Genomic DNA, 27,729 nt, shown 5'->3' on the forward strand with positions numbered 1-27,729 from the left:
CGAGATGAAGGACACCTACCCACTAAAATCTGGTTGTATCTAATACACCCGAGCCTTACCTGTCCAACCAGGACACTACCCTGTTCCATTCTTTATGGCAGTTAATGCATAGGACCAGTAATAACAAGATCGTTTTCTCCTAGCCACCTGCCTTCTCTCCTCCCTCAGAAAGCAACTGCCTGAGGACTCCAGGATGACAGCAAAGCAGATTCTGCCCCAGCCACACCTCTCTCTGAGCATGAGCACACCACCTCTCAGCTCTCCCGTCTTCCACATCGCCCCATGCCCACAGGAAGCAGCCAGACTTGCACCAATGCCCCTTTACCCAAAGAGAGCCTAAAATGCGTCATAAATAGACCTTAGCTCCTTGTCATACACTTATATCCAAAGAGTTTGGGATGCAATATTGAGTTGGAAGTGTCACCACAGCCTGCCAAGTACTGACCCCTCCCGGGGAGGATCAGGACCCCTCCACAGGGTATTTAGGGTCACACCAGAACAAGGAACACGTTTGGGGTTTGCGTGTGTTCTCCCTCTATCTTCCCCCTGCCATGCTCCTGATCACCTGAGAGTCTGTTATTTAATAAGCTCAGGGATTTAATTTGGTTTAATCTGATCTAATTAGATTCCTTTGTGCTGACAGAGAGGCACTGTTAGAAAATATTCCTAACAACCACAATAAGATAAATGGGGGCTAAACATCTGAGGGTAAAAGTTAACGGTTAAGAAGCCTACTCACACCAGGTTTCATCTATCCACGTTTATCTATTCCTTCTCTTTCAATCCTTATTCTTCCTTATTTTCTTTTCTTCTCTCTCATTCTACCTTGTTCTTCATTGTTCTATCTATTCCAAGTGTTTCCCGGCCATGTATTTTCTTAAAGCCAGCAATTCCCCAGTCCTAGCAGCTTCCAGGCCGGGAATCCTTTTGCCCTATAAAAATCAGGTAAGAGTGAGTTTTCACACACAGAGAGATATGTGACTGTCATGTGGGAATGACTAGTGCATTTATAGTAAACTCCTAATGACGAAAGCTTGTAAAGAAATGAATTAAATCATCAAAGAATTCTAGAGGGGTAAGATACTATGCTACACCACATATTTAGGTGGTGAGAAAGAGCTAAAGGGTTTATTTCCAATAAAATTATGAATAGAGGATGAACTGTTTGCACCAGCACGAGACTCCTTTTCTCCCAGGATGCATGGAATTGGATAACAATGCAACCTACATAAACAGTCAGGGAGACGCCATGGTTCTTATTCAAATAGCACATATACCAGATGCTGCAATTTCTATGGGCCTAGGTCTGGAGTTTACCTTTAGAAATATAAAAGAGGCCTAGACCTCCAAATTATCAACTCTTGGTCATGCTGTTATCGGTTGTTCTGATCATGGGTGTTGTGGGTCTTTCCTGGGTTGCAGTTAATTATCTCTTCTGCTGTCCCTGAAAGTATAACACAGGCTGTAAATTTCCTGAACTAAAATCATCAGTAAACTGAGGTGAAAGTGAGCATAAGGGATTAATTTTTCTTTTTAACCGGGGTAAAACCAGAGCAGCAGCTTGGGCAGATAGTCATTCTAAGTCCTTGGAGATCATTTAAGAGATCATCTTCAATGAAATGCTTTTTCATAAATCCTAAGCACTGACCAAATGCCAGTTGAGTATGCCAAATGCAAGAAGGTAGACGTCTGTATTTACCTATGAGACAGTGATGAAGGCAGGCAGTATGAAACTAGGGAAAACAGCTCTGAACTGTGGGAATTGATTCCCAAATATGCAACCAGAAAGGAAGCTAGCTACAACTAAAGTCTAGAGCAGAGGACAGCCACTTGATTCACAAAAGCATTAATGCCAAAACTTCCTTGAGTCTTGGTTTAACCCTTACCAAGGGCCCCTGGCTCTAATAAGTCTCTCGTGGAAAGATGGCTGAGCAATTACTGTATAATGTCGCAGTCTGTAGCATGTACTATCACCTTTGTGCCGTCTATTCAATACTACGAAGTACCAGAGCAAAGTCTCCATTCATTTCTCTAAACAGTCCTGGACGAGTGGAGAGCTGTAGTCAAGTGACTCACTGACGACACCAATCCTTCGTGAAGATATAATAGTTAATTGGGAAAAATAGTCCATCTTCCAGAAGGTAAAACTTACATATAAACACCTTGCAGAGCAAATAAAGATTGTTTATCCTACCAACATGTTTAACCCCTTTAGATTACACATGGATTACTTCCGTAAGCAGAGTCAACTATAATTACATAGAAAGTATTGAGACTCTTTGTGATCAGACTGATACAATCAACATGACCACAGTCTGACCTGGTGGTTCTTATGCTCTTTTCCTGTTCTGTCTTGGAGTTGCCAATACTTTTGAAGACAAGGGTATCCAATATTCATATATGAAGTTTGGTCCTGCCTCAACATGCTAAGTCATGCTTTGTTGACTACCATGCAAGGCCTTACCTCTTCTGAATGGAGGTGGGGGAAGAGAGGATGGGGCATAGAAGGGAGGTGGGGAAAGGGAATGAGGGGAGTTGTGGTTGGTATGTAAAATAAATCAAAAAGTAACATAGGTGCACAGAAAATAATGAAACTTTCAGAAATTCTCACCTAAAATAATAGATATTGAGGGGAGTAACATGCTAACTAACAAGATTTAGCTATTCCTCACAGTGTCTGTGAACATAAAACCAATATAAATCCTTAAATATTTATAGTAATTTCTCAGTTAAAAAAATAAAATGGTATCTGTAGAGAGGGCTCAAAGGTTAAGAGTACAACTTGCTCTTCCAAAAGACCCAAGCCCAATTCGACCACACAACTGACGATGACAACTATCTGAAATTCATTACTGGGCATACAGTGCCCCCCTCTGGCCACCATGGACACTGCACACATGCGGTGCACAGACATATGGAGACAAAATTCCAGAGTCCAACTCCAGTTGGGTTCTTTTGACACAGGACTGTTTAGCGAAGTCAGCAAAGAAGGAAGAGTCTGACCACCGGTTGTCTTTCAAATTGAAAGCCCCAACTAGCTCAAGCCATCTTTATTTATACAACTTCTAATGCATTCAAGCATGAGCAGTTTCAAATCATTTCTCTTTAATCATTTTACAAGAATCACTGACAATTATTCACTTTAATTTCTCCTTTTTTCCCACTCCTTTGACGTCATTGACCTTTACTCCAATTATTCTAATGCAAGCCAAATGTTTGTATCTAGCTAGGCACATCTTACTCATACTGTGCCCTAGCAAGCAGCAAATATGTGTTTACAAAGTAAGAGATTTAAGCCCTGTGGTTATTTTTTAACAATATTGAATAATCTGAGAATATTATGATGTGTAGGATATTATTTTCAGGTGTATATCAGCTTCTAAGTTTACCTGTATGTCACCTTTATTAAGTGGATTTCAGTTATAATACTATAATTTATGAGTTCTAAAAAATAGTAATGATCATTATGTAACTCTTTAAAGGTTGGGACTAAAGTTCTTCTATTCTTTATGGAAAATTCTGCATTTTTTTTCTTTTAAAGGAACTAGGATTTTTAGATTCCTTTATTGATATTTTGACACTGAAAAAATATCTGAGTATTTATGTCCTGGCAGCAGAGATATGTCTGATTTTTTTATGTCTTAAATCTTTATATTATATGTTCCTAAATGTTCATTGTCATCTTTTAAGAGAACATTTTCCAAGTTCTTAAGTTCTTTGGAGTAAATTTGTCTCTTTTTGTAACTTAATAAGCAATAATCATTATTAGCCTTAGTGAGTTCCTTCTGCTTAATCAGGATGACTGCAAAGGCAGCCAGGGGCAACAGGAGAAACCAGTTTCTGTAACAGATTAGAGAAATTTAATTTTTTCTGAAGGTGCTTCTGGTCCCAGTGAACTCAGGCACAATCATGACTAACAAAGTAAAACTAAGAGTTATCATTAGAATAAAAATGGGGAAAGTTATAGAGGCCTGAAGCCAGTGAGTTCCCTAGGATTAGTGCAGGAGTCTGCAATATTGTTTCCATAGGTTTATGCCAAATGGATGGGACCCTCCAAAGCAACTTGCATTCTAGCAAGCTCCAATTTGAAAACATTTATGTGCCTTCCTCGTGGGTGAAAACATGGATTCTACCAACAAAACACCCACATGCATAAAAATAAACAAATATTTAAATACAATTAATGGGCGAAGAAAAGTTTCAGAAGTTAAAAGCACTTTCTGCTCTTGCAGAGGACCGAAGGTTTTACTCTGACATCCACATGGCTACTAACTACTATCTATAACTCCAGTTCCAGAGATTCAACACCCTCATAGGGATACTGTGAGCAACAAGTACAGGAAAACACACTGGAATATCAAGTACAATAGCGCACATACACATGTGCAGGCAAGGACTTCATGGTCATGAATAACAGTCTTTTTAAAATAGTAAAACATAATAAGAAAAAGATAAAGATCTGCAACTACATGATTGATATAGAATTAGAAAAAATAGAAAATAAAGATACATTAAAAGTAATTATAGGCATGAATATAATAGAGATTTTGATACAGAAAAGACAGCAATATATACAAAGCATGTCTGATAGCATATATAACCTATTCAGTCTCAAATACTTTTATTTTCCAATTATTAATTTTATTTCAAGTAGATATAGAGATGTGCATAATAATATCTGATTTTATATCAAGTTTGTGTTCAACTCCATTCTGTGAATACATTGTTTTATTATTTTCCTACTTGTTTCTATAAATTCATTCTAAAGAGAGTGTGAGAAATTTTTATCATGCTTTCTGTGAATATATCTGAAGATGTAAAACTTTTCTGAGTGCTCCTTTGACTTCTGTGTTTCTCAGGCTGTAGATAATGGGGTTTAACATGGGGGTAATGACCCCATACAGCATAGAGATGAGTCTGTCTCTGGCAGGAGAGTGTTGACTGGAGAACGGGCGGATATAGGTAAATATTGCTGTGCCATAGAACAAGAAGACGACAAGAAGATGAGAAGCACAGGTGGAGAAGGCTTTGCACTTCCCTTCTACTGACTGGATCTTTAGGATGGTGGACACGATGTATATGTAAGAGATCAAAGTGATCAGAAAAGCACCAACACCAAAAATACCTCCTACCACTAAAACAAGCATTTCTGCAATGAAGGTGGATGAGCAGGACAGGGCCACCACAGGGGGGATATCACAGTAGTACTGGTTTACTCGATTGCACTTGCAGAAAGTCAGGCTAAAGGTGGACATTGTGTGGATGAAGGAGTTGAGAAACCCAGCTGCCCAGGTCCCCACCAACATCTGCACACAGCGAACCTTGGTCATGATGAGGGAATAACGCAGAGGGAAGCAAATGGCCACATACCGGTCATAAGCCATCACAGCCAGCAAGAAAACTTCAGTCCCAACTAGGGCCACTAGGAAATAGAGCTGCAAAGCACACCCAACAAAGGAAATGTTGTGATCTTCAGTCAAGAGATTCTTGAGCATTTTGGGAACAGTGGCTGATGGGCAAAATATGTCTAGCACGGACAGATTTGCCAACAAATAATACATGGGAGTTTGGAGCTTTCTCCCAGTCACTATGGCCAAGAGGATGGCCCCGTTTCCCAGCAAAGTCATCTGATAGATGATGACAAAGGCCACAAAGAGGGGATAACGCACCTCAGGGAGGTCAGAGAGCCCTATGAGGATAAACTGAGTCACTGTGGTAAGATTGTAGACATCCATCTTCTCTATCCACAACGATGTTTCTAAGGGAAATGAAAGCAAAGAATAAATATTCAAGTGATAAATCATTGATCCTGGTGCTGAGAAAATGGGAACACAGCAGAATGTGCTGGAAGAAGAATAGTCTTACCTCTATCATTTTTACTATTCTCTCATCATGGTAGATGTTTTTGGGTTTGTTTTGCCAGTATTTCATTGAGTATTTTTGTATCTATGTTCATATGGGAAATTGGTCTGTAATTCTTTATTTTGTTGAGTCTTTATATGGTTTTAGTAATACAGTAACTGTGGCCTCATAAAATGAATTTGTCAGTGTTTCTTCTGGGGTTTTTGTGGAATAATTTGAGGAGTGTTGGCATTTACATTAATTAGTCTTTGAAATTCTGGTAGAATTCTGTGCTGAAAGCATCTGATCATTGACATTTTGGGGGGTAGAGGTTGGAAAATTCTTCTAATTCAGTAGGAGTTATGGATACATTTAAATTGTTTATCTCATCTTGATTTAACTTTGGTAAATGGTACCTATCAAGAAAATTATTCATTTCTTTTACCTTTTTAAGTTTGGTGTAGTAAAATATATCCTTATGATTTGTAAAGCATGTCTTATGATTCTCTGGATTTCCTTGATAGCTGTTGTCTTGTGGATTTTCCTTTTAGAAGTTCTAGAACGTCTGGGTATCCATATTTTTTCTGAATATAATAAAAATCCCCATCCCATATCAGGAGAAAATTCACTGAGAAACTAAAGAAACTTTGAAAATTCATCTTTTTATTAATCTTAGGAGACTCTTTAGGTTCTTTTATTTCATAATTAATTAAATGTTGATTTATTTTTCAAATTACCTTAAACTTTTGATTCATTTTGTCATATTTTAATGTGTATGTCACTACATACTAATTCAGCCTAAATTAAGTTAGAATTAATCCATCACACAATTGCCCACTTCATATTTTCTATTACATAATTATCATATTATATAAACATATATATATTCATTGGTAGATAAAACTTCAAATTTATAGGCAATCACATCAACAATGGAATCAGAAACGTATGAATGACTCATATATTCAACTTGGAAAAAATAAAATTAGAAATGCTTCTATAACTTTAACACCACATCTTTAAGATATGAGCAATAGTATTTTCATTAATCCACGCATAATAAAGATGTTAAGCAGACTGTTTGGGAGAAGTTAGTCAAAAGCCAAAAATAAGTATTTTATTTGACTTGTGGTTCTTGAAAACATTTTTGTACATCATACATTGACAATTCATAGAAAAACTGGTTAGAAAATAAAATGAAATTTTACGTCTTATAATCCTTCTCCTATTTATTTTGCTTCATAAAAACGGTGAATATTTTCTTCAGTAAGTTAAAATTCACAGAAAAATAATATAAATGATACATAGTGATTTTATCCCCAAAATGCACAAAGGTTTTGTTCATCTTTCCCCCATACAATACATCCCTACATTTAGAAAACTAAGACCGGAGAATGATGAATATGTGGCCACCCCAAAGTACAAAGCAAGGCCCTGTTTCAAAATAAAAGAAAAAGATATAGGACTGTGGTATGCTCCTTTTCATTCTTTAAGCAACAACAAATTCGGAGCATATTTCAGAGTAAATAAACTTCTATTGCCAGTCACTTCAAATCTAGAAATATAACAAAGAAAACTATTAAAATATTTACAAAATATGTGTATGTCATTATGAAGTTGGTGAAGGGTGTTTGTGAGTGAAAAACAATGGCAATGATAGAAACAAAATGAATCATATTAATTATTAGGGTTTTGAATTTTAAAAGCCCAATGGAATGCTCAAATTTTATCCTATGTGTTAATCTTTCAAATATAGAAGAGATGAAAGCAAAATGGGGCTCTTTTTTTGCAATAGCAACATCTTCAAGAACAAATGTTTACTTATCTACTAACTCAGTTTTTCTCACAGAAATTTGGCTCTTTAAACATGAACTCTAAGAAATATACTTTAGAATATTCTGGTTGATAAGTTTATTTTATTATTAAGATTATATAATCAATATATACACAACAAAACCCAGTAACACTTTCTTAATTTTGTGTGCTATTGTTTCAATGTGTTCTATGAAACTGATGGTCCTCGCTATACAGAACACAGGATTTACTCACATGCAAAGGCTTCATATATTTATCAACCCTTTTATTCTAATGTCAATATAATTTATTCTTAACAACTTGTGATGTAATTAAAAATAAAAGATTTTATCAAGAACAGTTCTCAGAAACAGGTTCTAGAATCTTATGTAGGTATGAATAGTTTCTAGACCAGAGATTTAGGGAAGCTTTATTAAATTTAATCTCTTCAAGTGTATTTTATGGTTATGTGATATAACTGGAAATTATAAACATACAGGTGGGAATTAATGAAAAGACTGTATGGAAAGCATTCCATTTCTACTGGAAATTACATAGACTTTCTTACCATTTCTGACGAACAACTTTTCATATGGTGGATTCAAAAATTACTACACAGGAAGATTTTTTCTTTTTAGAATAATCAAATTTCTGCCACATAGGAAAATATAAGGAGATAGAACTTAGTAAAAATAGAGTATATGTAGCATAAATTATGACACATTTAGGACTGTATATTATTAGCATATCTACCAATAGCAATAAAATATTGTATTCATATTAAATTAAAATATATTACCAATAAATAGTTTCAGCAAGAAAAATCAAGCTATCCAGCAACAAATTACATTAGTAGACAAAAATGAAATCAACATTTGTTCTTAGGACTCACACAGTGGGTTGGTCCATAATTTATATTTCCCCACTGTCCCCTTAGGGATGCAGAATAACAAGAACTCTAGAGATAATAACCACATTACTACAACTTAGTAATAGGGACACAGAGATAATCAATTTGATGAAAGTTTTATTATGATTCTACATTACATGAGTGCCGTTTTTGTTCCTTGTAATGGTTCATGGAACTGTCCCACCTGGAAAGAACTTGGCTAGTGCTAATTATGTGGTATAAGACATATGTTGTCATTTTCAAGAGTTTCTTCTGCAGGTAACAATGACTTTTCCTGACATAAAAGGTTGGACTTGCCTCATTGGGTATGGCAAGACAGAATGCTTTGCAGTAATCATGTGGCCAAAGGAAAGCAAGAAATACATTGGTGACTTTTTGTCACCACAAACATCCTTCAATGAACATATCATCCCATTTTTTTTTACATTTTAACTCTCTTTATTTAAAAAAATAAAAACAACCAACCCAACCCCTAACTAGGTATAAAAGCCTTTGTTCCAAATAGATAGTATACAAATGGTTTCTTTTTGTGTGCATTTTAAAGACTTAAGAAAGTTCTAATATCATAAATAATTTCTTCCTCAGATTGATTTTTGTAGAGCAGCATTAAAAAAACAGTAAGTAGAAAAGTGTATAAATTTGTCATTTACAAAAAATGGTTTTTCTCTTTGTAGAGTTTCTTATGCAATAGCAAAAAAACCATTACAGATTATACTTTCTTTTTATTTTTTATTACTTTATAAATAATACCAATCAAAATTTCCACTTCTTCCCCTCCTCCCATTTCTCTCCCACTCCCCCCACACCCTCCTTCTCTTCCCCCTCCAGTCCTGAGAGACAGCAAAAAAAAACCCTGCCCTGTGCGAAGTCCAAGGCCCTTCCCACTACATCCAGGCTTAGGAAGGTATGCATCCAAATAGACTAGGATCCCAAAAAGCCAGTACATGCAGTAGAGACAAATCCCAGTGCCATTATCATTGGCTTCTCAGTCTGCCCCAATGGTCAGCCACATTCAGAGGGTCCAGTTTGATCCCATGCTCGTTCAGTCCCAGTCCAGCTGGATTTGGTGAGCTCCCATTAGATCAGGCACATTGTCTCAGTGAGTGGACCAACCCCTCATGGTCCTGACTTCCTTGCTCATCTTCTTCCTCTTTCCACTCTTCAACTGGACCTTGGGAGCTCAGTCCAGTGCTCCAATGTGGGTCTCTGTCCCTATCTCCATCTGTCAGAGGACGAAGGTTCTACGGTGATATTCAAGATAGTCATCAGTTTGACTATGGGACAAGGCCAGTTCAGGTACTGTCACCTCCACTGCCTAGGGTCCTAGCTGGGATCATCCCTGTGCACTCCTGGGAATCCCTCTAAAGCCAAGCCTCTTGCCAACCCCAAAATGGCTTCCTCAATTAAGATATCTCCTTTCCTGCCCCAATATCTGTCCTTCATCCATCTCAAATATCCCACTCCCACAAGCTCTCCCCAAGTCTCCCCTTCTTCCCTCTATCTTGCCCTCTCCCTTTCCCCTCACCCCATTTCCACGCCCATACTCCCAACTTTTACCTAGCGACCTTGTCTGCTTCCAGTTTCCAGAAGGATATATATATGGTTTTTCTTTGGGTTCACCTTATTACTTAGCTTCTCTAGGATCATGAACTATAGGCTCAATGTCCTTTGTTTATAGTTAGAATCCACTAATGAGTGAGTACATACCATATTCATAGTTTTGGGTCTGGATTATCTCACTCAGGATAGTGTTTTCTACTTCCATCCATTTGCATGCAAACTTCAAGATGTCATTGTTTTCTACCGCTGACTAGTACTCTAATATGTAGATGTGCCACAGTTTCTTTATCCATTCTCCCATTGATGGGCATCTAGGTTGTTTCCAGGTTCTGGCTATTACAAATAATGCTGCTATGAACATAGTTAAACAAATACTTTTGTAGTATGATTAGGCATCTCTTGGATATATTCCCAAGAGTGGTATTGCTGGATCCTGAGGTAGGTTGACTCCCAATTATCTGAGAAACCACCACACTGATTTCCAAAGTGGTTGCACAAGTTTGCATTCCCACCAGCAATGGATGAGTGCTCCCCTTACTTCACATCCTCTCTAGCGTAAGCTGCCTGGTATGTATGATTGACTGGTGTGGCTGTTTTGCATTCTGATCTTCAGGCAAACTTTATTAATATACAAATGAAATATCACTATACTTTCTCTTATGATCTTTATATGCATTCTGTAAAATAGTCATTTTTCTTACTATACAAATGGGAACGTAATATTTTCAGGGGGTAAATACCTTGCTTAAAAGTAGCATTAGCAAATATGACAGTTCACATTTTTGATATATTTTTTGTTTTGGATTTTTTTTCTTTGCTTTCCCTTCCCCTGCTCACATTGCCTGTTTGATGGTCATCATGACTTCACATGTAGTGTGCACAAACATTTAATGTTTTCAGCTTTGCTTTGATCCTTTATAGCAGAAAATTTATTGAGTTTTAAAGGTAGAATAATCTCTGTCTGCATTTTCTCTGTTTGATCAGCATTATTAGTTTCTGTGATTACCTGAGTATCAATAAGTTGTATAGTTACATTATATCTTAAGTCCTTTTCTGGAAAGTCATAGCAGTTTCATTTTTCCTGAACTGTATTCCTTAATTGAAGAAAACTTTTTGTTCATTTTTTCGTAACCCACAACTAATTCAGTAATACATATAATTAACTGGGCTGTGTTTTAGTTGGGGTTTTCTAGAGGAACAGAATAGTGTGTACCAGCATGCGTGCATGTGATGGGGAGGATTATTAGCGTGCCATACACACTGAAATCCTAGAACCCAACAGTAGCTTAGCTTTTGACCAGAAACTCAAGAATCCATTAGCTGTTCAGTCAATGAATCTGGCCATCTCAGTAGATCCCATCTGGTGCTGGAGTTCAGGAGTATTCCTGAAGAGCTGCTGGTCTTTCATTTACATGAGAAGTGGGAAGCAGTAGGTTCTAATACTGGCAGATGAATGCCTCAGTCAAAGAATGATGACTTTCCAGCAAGAATGACGATAAGAAGGCAAAAAGCAAAACCTTCCTTTTTCATGTACTTTTATGTGAGGTTCTTCCAGAAAGTGCAACCCAGAGTTAGGGTGTGCCTGCTCACCTCAAATGATTCACTCATGAAAATTCTCCACAGGCGTACCCACTTGCTTGGCTTTTATATGATTCTTGATATCATTGGGTTGACAACCAAGATTAGCCCTCATGAATTACCAATGGATTCAGCCACAAAAGTCAGTGAAGCTGAATTAAGTGAAAAGTTTATAGATATAAACAAACTTTCTAGATAAAGTGCAGCTGTGCAGCCTTACAGTCTTTATATGGGAAGATGTTAACATTTAACAAAAGGTTAATTTGACCAGTGTTAAAGGTATGGCAAATTTGATAGCATGTAATATTGCTTATTTCCTCCATCAACTTCACAGATGTTATTAATATTTGTAATTGTCTCTCTGGGATACTGCTTCTATAAATCTGTCAGAAATGCTGTTGGAGGAAATACTAATTAGAGACCGTTTAACATGTATTATTAAATTACTAAAGAGATAGGAACCAAAAAGTTAATATCTCTTCTTTCATTTGACATCTGGAGGACACATGACTGAAATTATTAGTCTAGAGCTAGAAGGCTGGAGCAGATCCACAGTGCTCATGATGTGCGGCAGAGCAACCTAGTCGAGTTTTATCCTCTCAATACTTGGGCGCCTGTTTCACTAGAATTTCATCCCTGAGAATTCCAAGAGCCAGTGGAGGCCTGCCTCTTCCAGTGTGTGCTCCTGCTACCAAAAGGTCTGACTGGTCATTCATTACTTTGAGTGTTAATCTGTGTGACTTTTTCAAAGGACCTGGGAATTTTCAGCCATTTTTAGCTGTGGGTCCTGGAGCCAGCTCCACACTAGTACCAAGGAATGACTATATTAGCAGTTATTGCTAACGATTGTAGAGAAACACCTTCAGAGCCCCCCAGGTGCCCCTTATGGCTACCTCTGCTGTCTGACTAGAAACACAGCTGGGATTGCAATGATCACAAGTAAATTTGATTAAATGATTCAGTTTCTATTTTTTAAAAATCTGAATGTATGAATTCAGTAAACTTAAAAAGCTGTAATGTGTGCAATGTAATATGTGCAGCAATTATTTTATAAGGTATTTGTTTTGCAGGATTAACCCATCTAATTGTTTAGATTGTAGAGAATAACCAGGTCTTTTTCCGTTTTTAAGAAATAATTACAAAAGGCTACCCTTAGTAATGTTTGCCTGAATTGTGTCTTAACTTGTTTGCTTTATTTTATTTATGTGTGTAGTTCAGAAAATGATTTATTTTGTGATATTTTAATTTTGTCTAATAAAAACATTAACAAAAAATAAATAATATTCTTAATTGGGGGAAAAAAAGCCAAGACACTAGAGAAGATATGAACTCATTTTCTTGTGTGACCACAAGATGGCTCTTTCGGGCTTTGGAGTCCCCGAGTTTTGCTCAGCCAGCCTCTGCAGTGAAGCAGGCTAAAAGGATTTTCCAGTCGTCTAAGCAAAGATATAACTGGCCCTATTCTTCCGAGCCTTGCACAAAGAATTGATCTGGGCCTGCCTCCACATCGGGGAGACTGGTAACCTGGAGAAAAAGAGAAGTCAGTGCGGTTAAGTTGAGCACTGGGGAATCTGCTGAAAGCCTGGTCGCAGCTCCCGCTCCGTCCTGGAAACCGGGTCCCGGTGAACAATGTAAGTTCTACTCAGTGAATGTGGACTCCAGCAAACTGAAGAAAGAAGGCCCTGACTTCTAAACCGTGAAGCTCACCATTAAGCCACTTATAAGGAAGGTCTCTCAAAGCCATTCGCACAGTTGTCCACTTCACCAGGCAACACTCCGCCGAATGCAGGAAATAATGTTGATTTCTTGGAGTTTATTACACTGATGAATAAATCTCTGAAACTTGATAACGTGTCATTAATTAATGCTGAAAATCCATGTGGGACTTTATGGCTAGGATATATGAAATAAAATACTAAAATTCAAACCAAAAAAAATAAGAAATAGTCAATGCGGCATAGCCTCCTGCTTTCTCTGTTTCATTTCCTGTGGAATAGATACATAACGCTCTTTAAGGCCTTTCTCCAGCTTTTCCGGGTGCCTTCGCAAACAGCTCTGATGGCATCCACGTGAGGTCCCGCCCCGAGTCGGGGAAACTAATAGAGGCTGAAATGACAAAATTTTGCCAAGGTCTTAGGCAAGTAAATCAGTCGCCGTTGCTGTGATGGATTTTATTAAACTTTATTAAAGTCTTTGTTTCTCACTATAGTCACTGTATATTCTCTGCATAAATGGGGGAACCAAGATTCGAAGGAACTTTTCCATTTGGGGAACAGTATGGGTATATATAATTCACATTTCTGAATATTTTCAAAATTAGCTCTTTCATATTAGCATCGTGAAAAATTTTCCCACTTGCTGCCAGATACGCTAAATATTTATTTTCAAGTGTTTTAAAAAAAAATTCTTTTCCTTCTTTCCTTTTAAACATTATCCTATAATTCTGACCAATAGCAAAATCAGCCCTACCTTAGCAAAAAAAACAAAATAGAGGTGGAGACTGAGGTGGAGGATCCAGTGGGTAAGAAAGAAAGCAGGCACTCCAGTGTGTCCCTGGGAGAAACATCTGGGCACAAACGTAGTGCTGGAACTGTTTTGTCCACAGTGGTTCAACTGCCGAAGACGGGTGGACTGAGGGCTCTTTGCCTAGCCTTCTCATGTTGCATGAACAAAACACAAACTGAAGGCCACTCTCCTCAGCGAAGTAGGATCTGGCTCTAAACTTTCACCTCAGCCGAAGAGAGGCAAAAGTATCGCTCGTGGGAAGCTGAAAAGAAGGCGCAGCTGTTAAGAGCCCTGGCTGCTCTTCCAGAACATCTGGATTCCATTCCCATCACCCATACGTTAGCTCCCAGCCATCAGGGGGTCTGATACCTTCTTCTGACCTCCACAGTCGCTTCTTTGTGGTGAACAAACGTACTTTTGAGCAAAAGTCGTACACATCAAACTAAAATAAATAAATCTAAAACAATTGCTTTTAAATTGCCCGGAGGAAATACACGAGCCTTTTGAAAGTCAGTTGTGAGAGTTGGCATAGAGTCTGATATGACTGGTAAGACCAGAGCACGAAAATCTTTGACCTCATCTGAATTTGAAATAAATTCACTGTTGGGATGTAGCCTTAGAACTGGAAATAAAACCTGGTGATAGAATGATTGTTTAGCACATGTAAGGCCCTAAGTTCAATTATCAGCCCTGAAAGCCGTGGGCGAGGTGTATTTCATCCCCTGACTATGTGATCTCCAGATTCTGTACTATTTACCAACGCCTTGCACACAGCATTAGTAAACAGCGTTAGAAGGTAGCTGTATTTTAGGTCAAAAACACCCATGCACAGAGTGTCAAGAGGCTGATGCTGAGCATCCCTGAGTGGGTTGCTTCCAGATCTTAGGTCCTAGAAGTAATAATACCAGACCCTGCGAACCTGTCCCGTGCCTGGTGCTTGGCAGTACCTACATGCATGATTTTTTTTTTTCAATCCTCGTACTCTTCCTCATCAGAAAAAGCTTTTAGCACCTCTTTCCAGGTAGCAGTTTGACAAAGTAACTCTGCAAAGTGGCGGCAGTAGAAACAGAGCTTGACCCTAGCCCTGGTCTACGGGGCTAGCGTGTTCACTCAGGTCTGGGAGGCAGAGGCCGCAGTGGCCGGTGGCTGGGACTGGGGCTGAGGGCTGGAGGCTGGGGCTGCGGCAGCGGCAGCGTCGCTCCCCACTGCTGTCCGGCTTATTCCCAGCACTTGGTGTGTGGCAACTTACAGGCGGGTAGGGGAGCCCTCTCCGCTCAGACTCTCAGAGAGGATAATAATTGAAGCCGTGCTGCCTCACTTCCTGTTTCCTCCCCATCATTGTACAGACAAGAATGGGTTTTCTTACAATGTTCTGGCAGCAGCCCATGACCGGGGCCTGTGCCAATACGATTCAGATTCCGTCTGAGTTCTGGGCTACTGTTCAAACGTGTCCTGAGTCTCTCTGGGCCACTTTATCCCCTGCGCTGCTTTGAAATCCTGTCGTTAAGGGAGGGGAATTAAGAGATCGAAGTCTGAGTAGCACTGGGCACCCAGAACTTGGAAGCCTTGGGTCTCAAAGCACAAAGCTGACCACCCAGAATCCGGACCTCGAGGGAGGCCTGCTCGGCTCCAGAAGGACCAGACAGAGTCTCCTAGCGTACTGGGAGGGAGCCCCAGTCCTGCCCAGTGGCAGCAGCCCTTTGTGCGGCATTTGTTTTGTCTTCCAGGGCAAAGCGCACTCCACTGTCACTCCCTTTACAAGCCGGCTCATCTGAAGGGACGAGTTAGTCACGGATTCCAAATCATTGAGGAGAGAAGGCATGTTTTTTTAGTAGCAGAGCTTCCCCCGGCCCTTTAAATCCTGAGCGGAATACCCCATGACATCTAGTTCTTCCAATCTGGGTGCAGTGAGGAGACACTGGGAAGTTCAAAGCTCTTTTTCAGCTTTCTGATCCATCTTCGTGGGACACCAGCGGCACTAATGATAGTCACTGCTCAAGGCTGATCTTTCTAATACGCTAGGCACTTACTGGGTCTACGGATCTAAGGCAGTTGGAACTCCCTGTGGTGTCCTTGTTGTCACTGACAGAAGAACACAGAGTTCTAGTTTAGTGATACATCCTGTCCGAGGACATACTTCTGGGGACTCCAGTGGTTACAAAGATGTCCATCAACATTCCCATCCCTTTACCGGGTAGCCAGGAACCACAAACCCGAAAGTAGAGGAGTCGTTATACAAAAAGCTGACAGACTTCGTTTGTCTGAAACAGGAAGTAAACCGCAATGACTTAGGACGAAGGAGCCTGATATTTCGGTTTTAAATCAAAAATTGAATGGCTGTATTAGACCACAGAAATGAGGAGGAATAGTGGTGGGTCTGAGTCTTCGGAATGTCAGGTTTCAGACTCTTATCTATCCTGGCCCTGTATACCTGAGGCTTGATCACCAAAGAGACTGTTTCCCCACAATGCATGCTGGGGCTTCTGCAGCAAGTGAAACTTGCAGGCAGCATTAACTGGTCTGCTTTTCTGGGTAGGGCAAGTTTGCCAGGGTGACTTTCAAGGCTATCACGAGCTATACAGTGTCTATGGGAACACTGTTTTGAAGACTCACAGGTGCACAACTAGGGTAACTGAGGCAGAATAACTAGTTAGGAAACAGTGACATCATGAGAAAGTGTTTCAAAGGGCATCCCTTGTCTCCAGAGTCTGAGTTCCACGGCTTGCAGGTTGATGCCCAGTTTTCAATAGAAACATCTGTAAGAACTGTATCCCCATTCTGAGAAACTTCCCAAGCAGAATCGCTACAAAGAGCTATTGGATTATGCATAAGTTCAAACTCCCTGTGACCTATGGAGTTAGTAAGCTTCCTTTTGGCGAGTGTTTTATGTCCGCTCACTGCCAGGCTACATCAGAAAGAGTCTCTTCAAGTGCTGGATTCTGTGGGTAGGGAAAGGCAGTTTACCGGCACATACTTTCCCGAGTATCTAAAATGACTTACATACTACGCAGCTTGAAAACACACAAAGCGCACACGTAGCTACTGCGTCCTCCCCTTACACCCACACTTGACTCAAACGCATCAAGAAACAGCTTTGCTTCGCTCTGACACGTTCAGAAAAATCTTTCCTGTGGCAGATACCAAGGACCTGTGTGCACCTCCAGAGTGAGAGTCTCCCTGAAGCTTTGATGGAGACAATTCAATCTGCATAGCTGACCTTGCTGCATTGTAGTTCTGTAACAGTTACTAGGAAAAAAAGAGACTACGTCTTACCCTCCACTAATCCCATTGGCTATGCAAGCTCATGATATATGATCTGTGCAACCCAGTGTTTCATGGAAAACAGTGATGGGGGCTGGGCAGTGGGGGCACACGCCTTTAATCCCAGCACTTGGGAGGCAGAGGCAGGTGGATCTCTGTGAGTTTGAGGCCAGTCTGGTCTACAAGAGCTAGTTCCAGGACAGGAACCAATGCCACAGAGAAACCCTGTCTCAAAAAATAAAAAATAAAAAACCCACAGTGATGAGTTCCCTTGAATGGAACTCCCTGATTCCCTTCTTTGGATGAAATAAGTGACTGGGGCATAAACCCCCATAGGTTCTGGCACACTTTTGAGAGATGGAAAGACATTAAGGCAGAGATACTGAGGCAAACTTGGTAAAACTTAAACAGTTAACTGAACATAAAAATCTCCTTGGGATGTATGATTGCTCCTGCACTTTCATCACACTGGGTCCGATTCTTTGTCCGTCTTTCCCATCTTCATATCCCTAGCATTTAGCAGGGCCTACTCTCGGCAGGTGGCTTAATAAAGATGTAGAGAGAGGGATGGGACAGTTCTCGGGAAGTTTCCATAACACATTCCACCAGACAGGTGATCCTGGCATCTCATTTATGCCTTACCTTCAGAACCTATTATTTAGTGCTAGGACTATATGTCATAGCCCCATCTGGCCCTCTAAGGAACAAACTCCCTAAGTTAGGAACTGTGTTATTCTCATCTGTTCAGCTTCATGCCTGGCACACAGTGGAAGGCACAGAGAAGTGTAGGAGGAGGGCCTCACTTGTTCATCCTGGCTGCCCGGCTAGCTTATCCCCGAAATAACCACATAGAAACTGTATTCATTAAATCACTGCTTGGTCCATTAGCTCTAGCTTCTTATTGGCTAACTCTTACATCTCAATCTAACCCATTTCTATTCATCTGTGTATCACCTCAAGGGCATGGCCTACCAGCAAAGTTTCAGCATGTCTATCTCAGGTGGCGGATCCATAATTAATACCGTTGATTCATCTTGATCCTGCCAATGCTCAGAACTGATGTAAGAAGAAAGCAGAGAAGTCAGGAGAGTGCACTCTGGGCTGCAGTGGTACAGGAGTGAAGACGGAGTCCAGCACATCCATGGATAGGGAGCCGTCAAGCAACTGTAATTACTATTAAATTTCTTAAACACAAGTTCTCTTAGGGGAGTCATGGACTAGAGAAGATGACAGAAGCCACACCTACAAGCAAAGACTTTGAAGTTGGCAAAGGAAGCAACAGGAAGAAGTCACTCAAGAATTTTAAGGGAAGAAGTTCCAGCGGGGATTTTTTTTTTTTTGATATCTCACTGTAGTAGAAAGGAATGGAGAAGATGAACAAGAGGATTGCAAGCCCAGAGACAAGAAGTTAAGGCATCAATGGAGTAGGTCAGGTGACATGTACTGAGGGTTCACATCAAGAAAATATCACTAGCAGAATAGAGGAAACAGACACAGGAGAGAATTTAAATCAGTATCTTTCAAACTGAAGCTCCAGCCCACTAATTACTGTGAAATCATTCTAGTCACTAGACCACCAGGGAGGTAGTACCTCAAGTCTAATGAACACTAGCTAAGTTCAGGAATAGATGGAAAAGGAAGTATCAGTGTCCTAAAACTCCTTGGCAAGAGCCTAAGCTTTGTTTGGTTTTTTATTTATTTGTTTGTTTTTGGATTTGTTAAGTCATTTATTGAAAGAGAGAAGGAAATGCATCTTAATTTAGATAACGACCTAGTAACACTTCAATTCTTATGTATTAGACTATACATGAATATACTATAACATGAATTCATTATGTAAGAGACTATACAAACATGAATTCATATAAATGTAGATATGGGTCTATTGAGCATGATGTCAAATCATGAACGAAATATTTATACTAACTTAGCAGGCCCCAGTAGCCATTTGGATGGGTGGGAGCAATGTGGTTAAGTTGACTGTGACTAATCAAGCTGAGGATATCCTCGATTTCAAACATAGAATTTGGGGGGGGTTATAGAGTCCCCAGGACATACTGTCTAGAGTGGATGTAAGTAACTGTCGAATGTGGAGGAAAGACGCTATAAGTACAAGGCTGGGTTAGGGTGGGTTCATCGGAACCCACAGAACAGATGGAGGTGTGGGGAAGTCACCATCTCCCAGAGGAAAGCCAGGAGTGCAGCAAAGAAAGACAAAGGGGCTCCGAAGAACACCAATGAGCAAGGGCTCCAGTGAGGAGAGAAGACACAGGCACAAGGTTAAGGGAAGGGAAATGAGGTCCCGTAATCATTGAGTGTTTAGGAAAATGGAGCATCTCTATTTCTATGTAGGACAGTGGGACCTCAGTGGGAGCAATTCCTGGGGATGATGAGCAGAGGCAGAAGAGACTATGGATTTAGGGATTTGTTCGTATGTGCAACTTGCCGTCTTAAACCTGGGCATTCCCAGGAAACTAGAATGTAGATTGCACTAGACTCGAAATAATAAAAGTTCAAATAGCCAGCGAGGTAGAAGCAAACATGTGGGCTCCTCCGCCAGAGATCTGACTCTTGGTTAAAAGTTGAGATTTTCACTCAATTTTTCCTCTCCCCTTGCAATTTTTTTAATTTATGCTAAAAATTTACTTCCAGAATGTAAGGGGAAATGAGGAACTAGGAAGGCTGACGATACAGAATAAAGGCAATAAAGGGAGTGATGTTTTCTTGTGGAGCAGGGGCAGCAGGACTCTGGGCCATGAGAGTAGGATGAGATCCTGATAGTTGTAGAGAGAAGTTGGAAGGGTATGGGGAAAGGGGTGCCTGAAACAAAGGGTCTCTATCTTGCCAGTAGCCAGTGGTGTGAAAATGGGTATGTGGCAGCTTGAATGAACATGAATGAAGAGTTGGGACATTATGACTCTTAAAACTCATTCCAGGAATCAAGAATGACCAGCTGAAGAGGCAATAAAGAATATGTCTTCTACATACACGATTATCGTTACCAACTAAACAGGGTCTCCAGCTTGTCCAGGCATACAGTTACAAGGACATTACATTCCTTGAGAAAAAAAAAAGTAAGTCTTTATGATGATTATGTGGCTACACCAGAGATAAAACGAAGATCCACCTTTGGCAAGGATGCTATGAGCATCTCTGCCATACAGTGTGTGACTCAGCAGATTCAGATAAACTCAGATTGAAAGGGAGCATGGGAAAAAGAGGAATCAGAGGTGGGGGTGCTATGTCAGTGATGAGGAACTTCCTTCAGCCAGTGGTCTTTGAGAGGCTGCTACCCATTGGGATCCCATACACATAGGAGCCTGGAAAACAAGACAGTTTAACATAATGCCAAGCCCGGGCTATCAAATACTGCCCCCTCCCTCTTGGTGAGCTTTTGTAAACACCTTATGACAAAGTCTTACAGCAATCCTCTGTGATAGATTGTTCTCCAGTTTGTCAATGGGGAAACCACAATTCAGGAAATGAACCATAACTAGTAAATAAACAATAATAAGATGAAACTAAATTAATTGATTTAATCCTTCCCTTGTTCTTTTTTATTATTTAAACAACAATAATAATAAGGAAAATAACAGCACCTAAATTTGGACCTCTAGCAAAACTAAATAATATATATAGTAAATAAAATAATAAATAAATAAATGAATAAGATTGATGTGAAAGTGCTGGACACCCCCAAAGTCACTGAGATTATTTTTGTCTAGCCCAATAATTTTCAACCAGTAATAATTTTGCATCTGAGGGCACATGTGGCAATGGGGATAGATTTTATCATCACAACTGGCAGGGTACCAGTAGCATCTAATGGACAAGCCCAGGACAAACACTTGGTCATGCACAGGACAACAAGCAAAGTAAAGAATTGTACCCAAAATTTCAACAGCACTAAGGATTAGGAAATTCTGCTACTGGTTTAGAGTAGCAGCTGGAAACCCCGCGTGTAGAAATCATAGCGAAACGTTACAAATAACAGGCAGATTTTAGTGGTCAAGTACTCATGGATCTGGACCACCACCGCTTGCTTTCAATGAGTTAAGAGTTTTGCCTGTCCGAGCCCAGGCTTTCAGAGGAGCATCTGACAACTGTCCCCGCCCTCCCCCCCACACACACCATCATTAGTCAACTGATGCTTGGCGGGGCACCTGGCACCTAGAAACAGGTGGTGTCGGCAGAAGGCAGAACAAACATGGTGCCGATCAAAAGAGATCTTGTTCTTACTAAACTGGGTATGAAGAAAGAAGAGAATTAAGAAACACCACAGTGAGGGCAAGCCTTATGAACAGCCACAGCCATGGTGTTAAAGTCTGACTGTGAAATTCCACCCTGCAATATTCTCACCGTGAAACAACTTAGAAAAGGTAAGTGGGAGCCGGGCGATGGTGGCGCACGCCTTTAATCACAGCACTCGGGAGGCAGAGGCAGGCGGATCTCTGTGAGTTCGAGACCAGCCTGGTCTACAGAGCTAGTTCCAGGACAGGCTCCAAAGCCACAGAGAAACCCTGTCTCGAAAAACAAAAACAAAAAAAAAAAGAAAGAAAGAAAGAAAGAAAAGGTAAATGGTTGTTTGAGTGGCGGTGCCGTTAACACATTGGCGTGGATCACGTTTCTCCGCTGTGAAGGAACGCAGCAGCCAGGTTTCTGGATTGGAAGGTTCTTTTCATGGTTACTGCTCTGTCTCCTGCAAAGTTTTCTTAAGAAAAGTTTTGCTCAGAGAAGAGTGGCTCGGTAATAGCACTTGGAACTCTACCCATCATTGCTTTATATGACTTTTTTTTTGAACAATCTTTTTCCAAAATCTACAGCAGTGTTTTTGATTTTTTTTTTTTTTTGCGGACATTGACACCCTGGCTTTTTAATCCCTGACAGCAACACTGGTTTTTCTTTCTCACATGTAGATGTTCTGACAACCTGTCTTGGCTATCTTGTGCAGAAGCAGCAGTCTGTAGACGTCCCCCACTCCATCCCTGAGTTTCAGTCTTTTCTTATATTCTTACCTGTGGGTCTGAACTCAGCAGTCTCCTCTCTCACCTCCAGCAGCTCAGCTCCCACGGGGGCCTTCTTTCTCTGGCCCTCGGTCATCCCCACGGTGCTGTGACTCCTCTCAGCCACATCCATGACTGGGTAAACTATTTCTCTGACTTTCCCGGCTTGAAGTGTCCATCCACACACACCCCATACCTTCCCATCAGATTCGATTGTCAGACTGGTTATAAAGAGAATGCAAAATACTCCCTTGGAAACTTTGTGCCCTCTGCCATTCCCTATCATGGTAAGGTATAGGAAGGAGTAAGATCAGGTAGGCTGGGGAGCAAGGATGTGGGACAGACGGATGGGGCTGGAAAGGAGGTAGTAAAGTTGTACAGCTATCTTAAGGTCCAAAAGATAACAACCAAACAAAATGTGAGAATAGCATGTCCAGCAGTTTCCGGTGCAGAAGCCGCTTACATGCCTATAAAAATACATATATACCCGCTGGCCCAAGCGATGCAACAGTCTCAAAACATTTTGTGATTTCACTTCTGAACCACCCAAACAGCTTCAAAGTTAGAAGTGGAGAAAGGTTGTCATTCCCTGTTGTAATAAGGAAACTTAGAAACAAAGAGGTTAGATACTGTCTCCCTTCCCCGATCCCAAAATGGTTGCTAAAGGGAAAACAGGAAAGAGAAATGGGCCTCTAGGCTTGCCAGGTTTTTTTCTCCTAACTCAGAGATTTAGGAGAACCAAAGGAGGTGAACAGAAAGAGAGAGCAATGAGGGGCTAGAGCAAGAGCGAGGTAAGTGGTTCACTAAGAAGAGAAAAATGTGTGGGAGGAGAGGCGGGTGTCTCAAGAATGAAAGAAGAAAATCACACTCAGAGTTTGGGCATAAAGCTCAGTGGGAGACTCTGCCTAGCATGTTTGAAGCCTTTGGCTCAATAGCCAGCACCGTAGAAGAAATAGTTGTAATGGCACTGTCAGCCTCCACCCACCACCCTGCTCCCAAAAAACAGCAGAAAAAGAAAAAGGGGGAGCAAGGGAGGTCAGCACTGGGATAGGGTCTTACCAACACCAAACCGCCCTTCGCAGCCTCCACCTAGCAAGGCTGAGAGATCTGTGGAAACACTAAGGCTAAGAAAGTACTCGACTCAATGACCACATATCTCTGCTCTGATTCTTTCAATATGGGCTTTAATTCATAATGTACTCAAGGTGTGGGGGGGAGACACCAGGGCGCTGCTTCAAAGGGGTAAGGACAGACATTCAACACACTGACCTTGGCTGAACTGAGATGAGGCAGGTGGCTACAAAAGCCCTGTCTTGTTCTTGACCCTTCCGTCATCCCACCCGATTAGCCCCCAAACCCTCTCTCGGGATTTTAGGGCTCTTCTTCCCCAAGTAAGAATCTAACGGCCACTTAGAATTAAAGAAAATAAAATCTGAGATTCTAGTGAAAACAACTCTCCACTCCCCTTCATCTCTTGTCTTGAAGTTTCTTTTATTAGATGAAGCGGGGTTTGTTTTGTTGTAGTTGCTGTTGTTTTAAATCCCATTTGTCTTCACTTAATATTTTCACATCTTCTCTCCACTCAAGGAGATACCCACACAGCAGTTATAAGGGAAACGAAGGATACCTCACAGTCAGTCTGGATGCGCCCCGTCTTCCCCAGACGCCCCTTCCCAGACCCCGTCGGGTCTCCAGAGGTTGGGGTAAACCGCGCGGCTGTAGCCCGCGCTGTAATCATAGGACACTTGATGGGGCGGCGGCAGCGCGCAATCTGGGAAGAAGGGGGGGAAAGAGGCCAAAGCTGTTGTGTCCTCCCCACCTGGAGAGTCCAAGGCGGTGGGGTACAGGAGGCGCACAGGCTCATTCAAGGTCAGGCCACCGCGAACGCCAGCCAGAGGAGGCTTCTTGGTCTGAGGACAGCTCGGGGCGCTCCACGGCTCAGGATAGAGTAGGTTCCCTACCATCGCTGGTGGCTCAAAGGGGCCCGACTCCAGCTCCAAGGGTCCCCGTAGGACTGTGGCTCCAGCTGGGAACGCGTCCAGAGGCTCCGCGGCCAGCAAGACCCCGGACTCGTTACCAGCGCAGAAGTCCGGCGCCAGCAACTCGAAGAACTCGACGGCCTCCGCCCCTTTCTCTAGGTCACCCAGGCTCACTCCTTGGCCCGAGGGACCGCAGCCGCAGCCGCTGCCACCGGTGCCTCCACCGCTGCCACTCACCCGGGACGGCTCAGTGAAGAAGGACGGGGGCAGGTTGCGGGCGCGCAGAGGAACCTTCCTGGTGCCCGGGGCCGCTGAGCTCCCCGAGGTGGCGGCCCCGTCGCCCGCAGCATTCGCTGCCCCGAGGACCGGCACGGTCACCCCACCGCTTGCCGGCTCTGCGCCCCCGGGGACTTGGTGGAGAGAATCGAAAAGGGCAGCCAGGCTTCGGCTCTGTAGGCTGGCGGCAGCCGCGGCCTGTGTCGCCTCCCTCCTCGGGGTGGACTTGCAGTGCGCCGGGGCGGCGACGGTTGGGGCTCCCGGGGCTCCTGGCGGCCGCTTAGCTGGTGCGTCTGGCGCGCTCGGGGATGGTGGTCCCGGAGGCGCGGTGCCCATGAGGCCGCTGCAGCGCTTGATCTGCTTCTGCAGGTACTTGCGGTGGTTCACTTTCCTCTTGGACTTGCCTGGCTTGTCCAGCGCCAGCTTGATGTTGCTGGACGCCGAGTCTATGAAGCTGAGCAGGTCGCGGGTGGCCTCGCGAACGTCCCCGCCCTCTGATGCGGACAGCAGTGCTCCCGCGGGCGCCCCGCTCTCATCGTCCTCGAAACAGCAGCCCTTGTCCAAACTTCCGAAGGCGCTCACCAGCCCTTCCGCGGAACCTCCGAAACCGAAGGGTATGAAGGGGTGCGAGCTGAGCAACGCAGCCTGCACCGCCATCGCCGCGGTTCCGTCCGCAGCGCGGCCCGTCCGCTCCCGGTCGGCTCCCGCCCAGGCGCGGCGCTGTCTTCTCACTCGGACCCCGGCTCGCGGCTCAACCTCCCGGGGGAGCTCATTAGATCTTGTAAGCCAGAGGCGGAGGGTGGGATAGTCGGGCGACCGCCCCGGTAGCGGAGGGGAGGGACTTGCTTAGCCAGGCTTAGGGGGTGGGGCAAAAGTGAAAGTGAACTCGGGCTTTTCTTGTTTTCTGAGCTTTCCCAAGCCTTAACCCTTTTTTTGCCCTGTGCCCAGGGCATTTGTTTTGACTGGCCTCAACCGCCAAGGGTGAGGAGAAAGCCTGTGTTCAAACCCAGCTCAGCCCCTGTAAAAACACACCCTGGCTCTGAACTGGGTGCCTAAGGTAAAGTTGACGTTGAGTCCGCAAACCTGGGTTTCAATCTCAATTCAGGAAGCAGTGAGTTGAGGTCCACTAGTTTGCAGCTTCTGGATGTTTGCCCTCAGCCAGGCATTGTCCGTACTTTATTATCACTTTTAATCCTGTCCAACAGCCTTGTGAACTGCGTGTTTTTATCATCATTCAACAAAAGAAACCGGACCTCTGAGAAGTTCGGAGAACTGGCCACAGACACATCTAGCCCAGTCAGACAACTCCATTCCCAAAATGATGCCATTCGCAGAAAGCAGGAGGAAAATTCTCCTTCTTCAAACTCTGAGTCCAAGATTCTGATCAGTTTCCCGAGACCCTCAAGCTCTTAGCACTACTGATTGGCAAATGAGGAAGGAGTCAATCTGCCTAAAGCCCGAGAGAGAGCAAGCTCCCACTCCATGCCTCCCTCGGGCATGTGGACAGCTCCCAGACCCTTGGTCCTATCTCACAGGCCATGTAGATTTCCTTCACACATGTCCACTGTCTTTAAACAATCCCCTTGATAGTTTTAACAGGAGATTCATTCCTGAGACAGAGAATATGAACACCACGGTCCAGCATGAAAAGCTTTTGGTAAAAGACTTGGGCTCTGGTTTAAGCCTTATCATTCAGTTGCCTTATGAGTAGGGTTGGAAGCCTGGCTCTTCTGAGCCCACGGCTTTGGACAAAACAGCCCACCATGCCTTGCTTTGGTTAGTTTGGTTAGTTTAAACACAGGCGTGGCTGCTCACCTCACTGGGCACATATAGTATTTATTATAAAAGAAGCGGCCTGTGGATATGGCTGCCCTCCTTGACATGTCTTCTCTGTCACAGGTATTCATGAGGATTAACTGATGGCAAAGCAGGAAAGCCCTGTGCACATAACAGCCACTGAAAAGGAGCACCAAAGACTTCCTGTGAAGCCCCAGTTTTCTGCAGCAGTAACAGAAATATGTCGGAGCATACAAACACCCTTACCAAAGAAGACGGGCTTTATCTAAGCAATGGGAAGAGGCACTCAAACAAACCCATAAAGCTGAATCAAACTTTGTATTTTAATCCGAGTTGGCACAATTGCCATTTCCTTCAGGTTCAGTCAGCAATGTCCAAGGCTAGACACACAGAGTCCAGTAGAGGTGCCAAGAGTTTACTTAGAAATGCCCAGAGGCCAACTGCACAAGAGTCTATACTAGAAAGTCTCAAAGAAACCAAAATTCTAATAACATCATCATATTTAAAATAAATGGACCATGAAGATTCATCTGTAAAAATCCTTCATTCCTAGAAAGTTGGAATTCTACACATCAAAGCTAACTTTTCCATATCATTTCCATTCCTCATCTGAAAAACAAGAATAATCATAACTATTCCTACGGGCTTTGAGAGGTCATGTGACCAGGTAGGCAAATGTTACTTCTCCTGGTGAAAGCTATTTCGCTTCCTCCTTCTGGCATAAAATGGCAACCCAGTGAACTCCATGTTCTTGATTTCTTATGTCCAACCCATTCTGTTCCAACATATGGATCATAAAATCAATATCATTTGTCCATTGTCCCCAACCAAGTGCCTATTTCCTAGTGCAAGGGAGCAGCTGTGCCTGTGGGCTATACAAGCTTTAAGAGGACAGTGAACGAAGCTGAAGTTATCCCTGGAGCAAAATGTTGCCTTTATTGTCTGACAGTCCAAACCTTCTCCTGTGGACTCTAACCTATAAATAGAAATAACAGGAGAACTGTTTGGTGAGAAACCAACAAGATAATAGAAGTGAATGTTTTTGACAACTATGTGTATAGAAAGTAAATATGTATAACTTTTCATGTTTCACAACACTGCTGTCTATGCCCATCCAGTCACTTACTCATTCCACAGAAAAATATTGACGCTCACCCTGGGCAGTATATATACTGGAGTAAATACTAGGGATGCAGGGGTAAGAAGCCATGATTCCAGCTCTTTC

General features: G+C 42.3%; 2 protein-coding genes across 2 annotated transcripts; both read right to left on the reverse strand.

Moving 5' to 3' along the window:
• Positions 1 to 4,787: 4,787 nt before the first annotated feature.
• LOC142837808 (olfactory receptor 5V1-like) lies at positions 4,788 to 5,735 on the reverse strand. Its single transcript, XM_075953167.1, has one exon. It carries the CDS (start codon positions 5,733 to 5,735, stop codon positions 4,788 to 4,790), a length of 948 nt encoding a protein of 315 aa, XP_075809282.1.
• Positions 5,736 to 23,606: 17,871 nt separating this feature from the next.
• On the reverse strand, positions 23,607 to 25,506 carry Fam181b (family with sequence similarity 181 member B). Its single transcript, XM_075952869.1, has one exon. It carries the CDS (start codon positions 25,362 to 25,364, stop codon positions 24,087 to 24,089), a length of 1,278 nt encoding a protein of 425 aa, XP_075808984.1. The 5' UTR covers positions 25,365 to 25,506; the 3' UTR covers positions 23,607 to 24,086.
• Between the last annotated feature and the right edge of the window lie 2,223 nt (positions 25,507 to 27,729).

This window comes from Microtus pennsylvanicus, chromosome 18, assembly GCF_037038515.1.
Source record: "Microtus pennsylvanicus isolate mMicPen1 chromosome 18, mMicPen1.hap1, whole genome shotgun sequence".
NCBI classification, from domain to species: Eukaryota; Metazoa; Chordata; class Mammalia; order Rodentia; family Cricetidae; genus Microtus; species Microtus pennsylvanicus.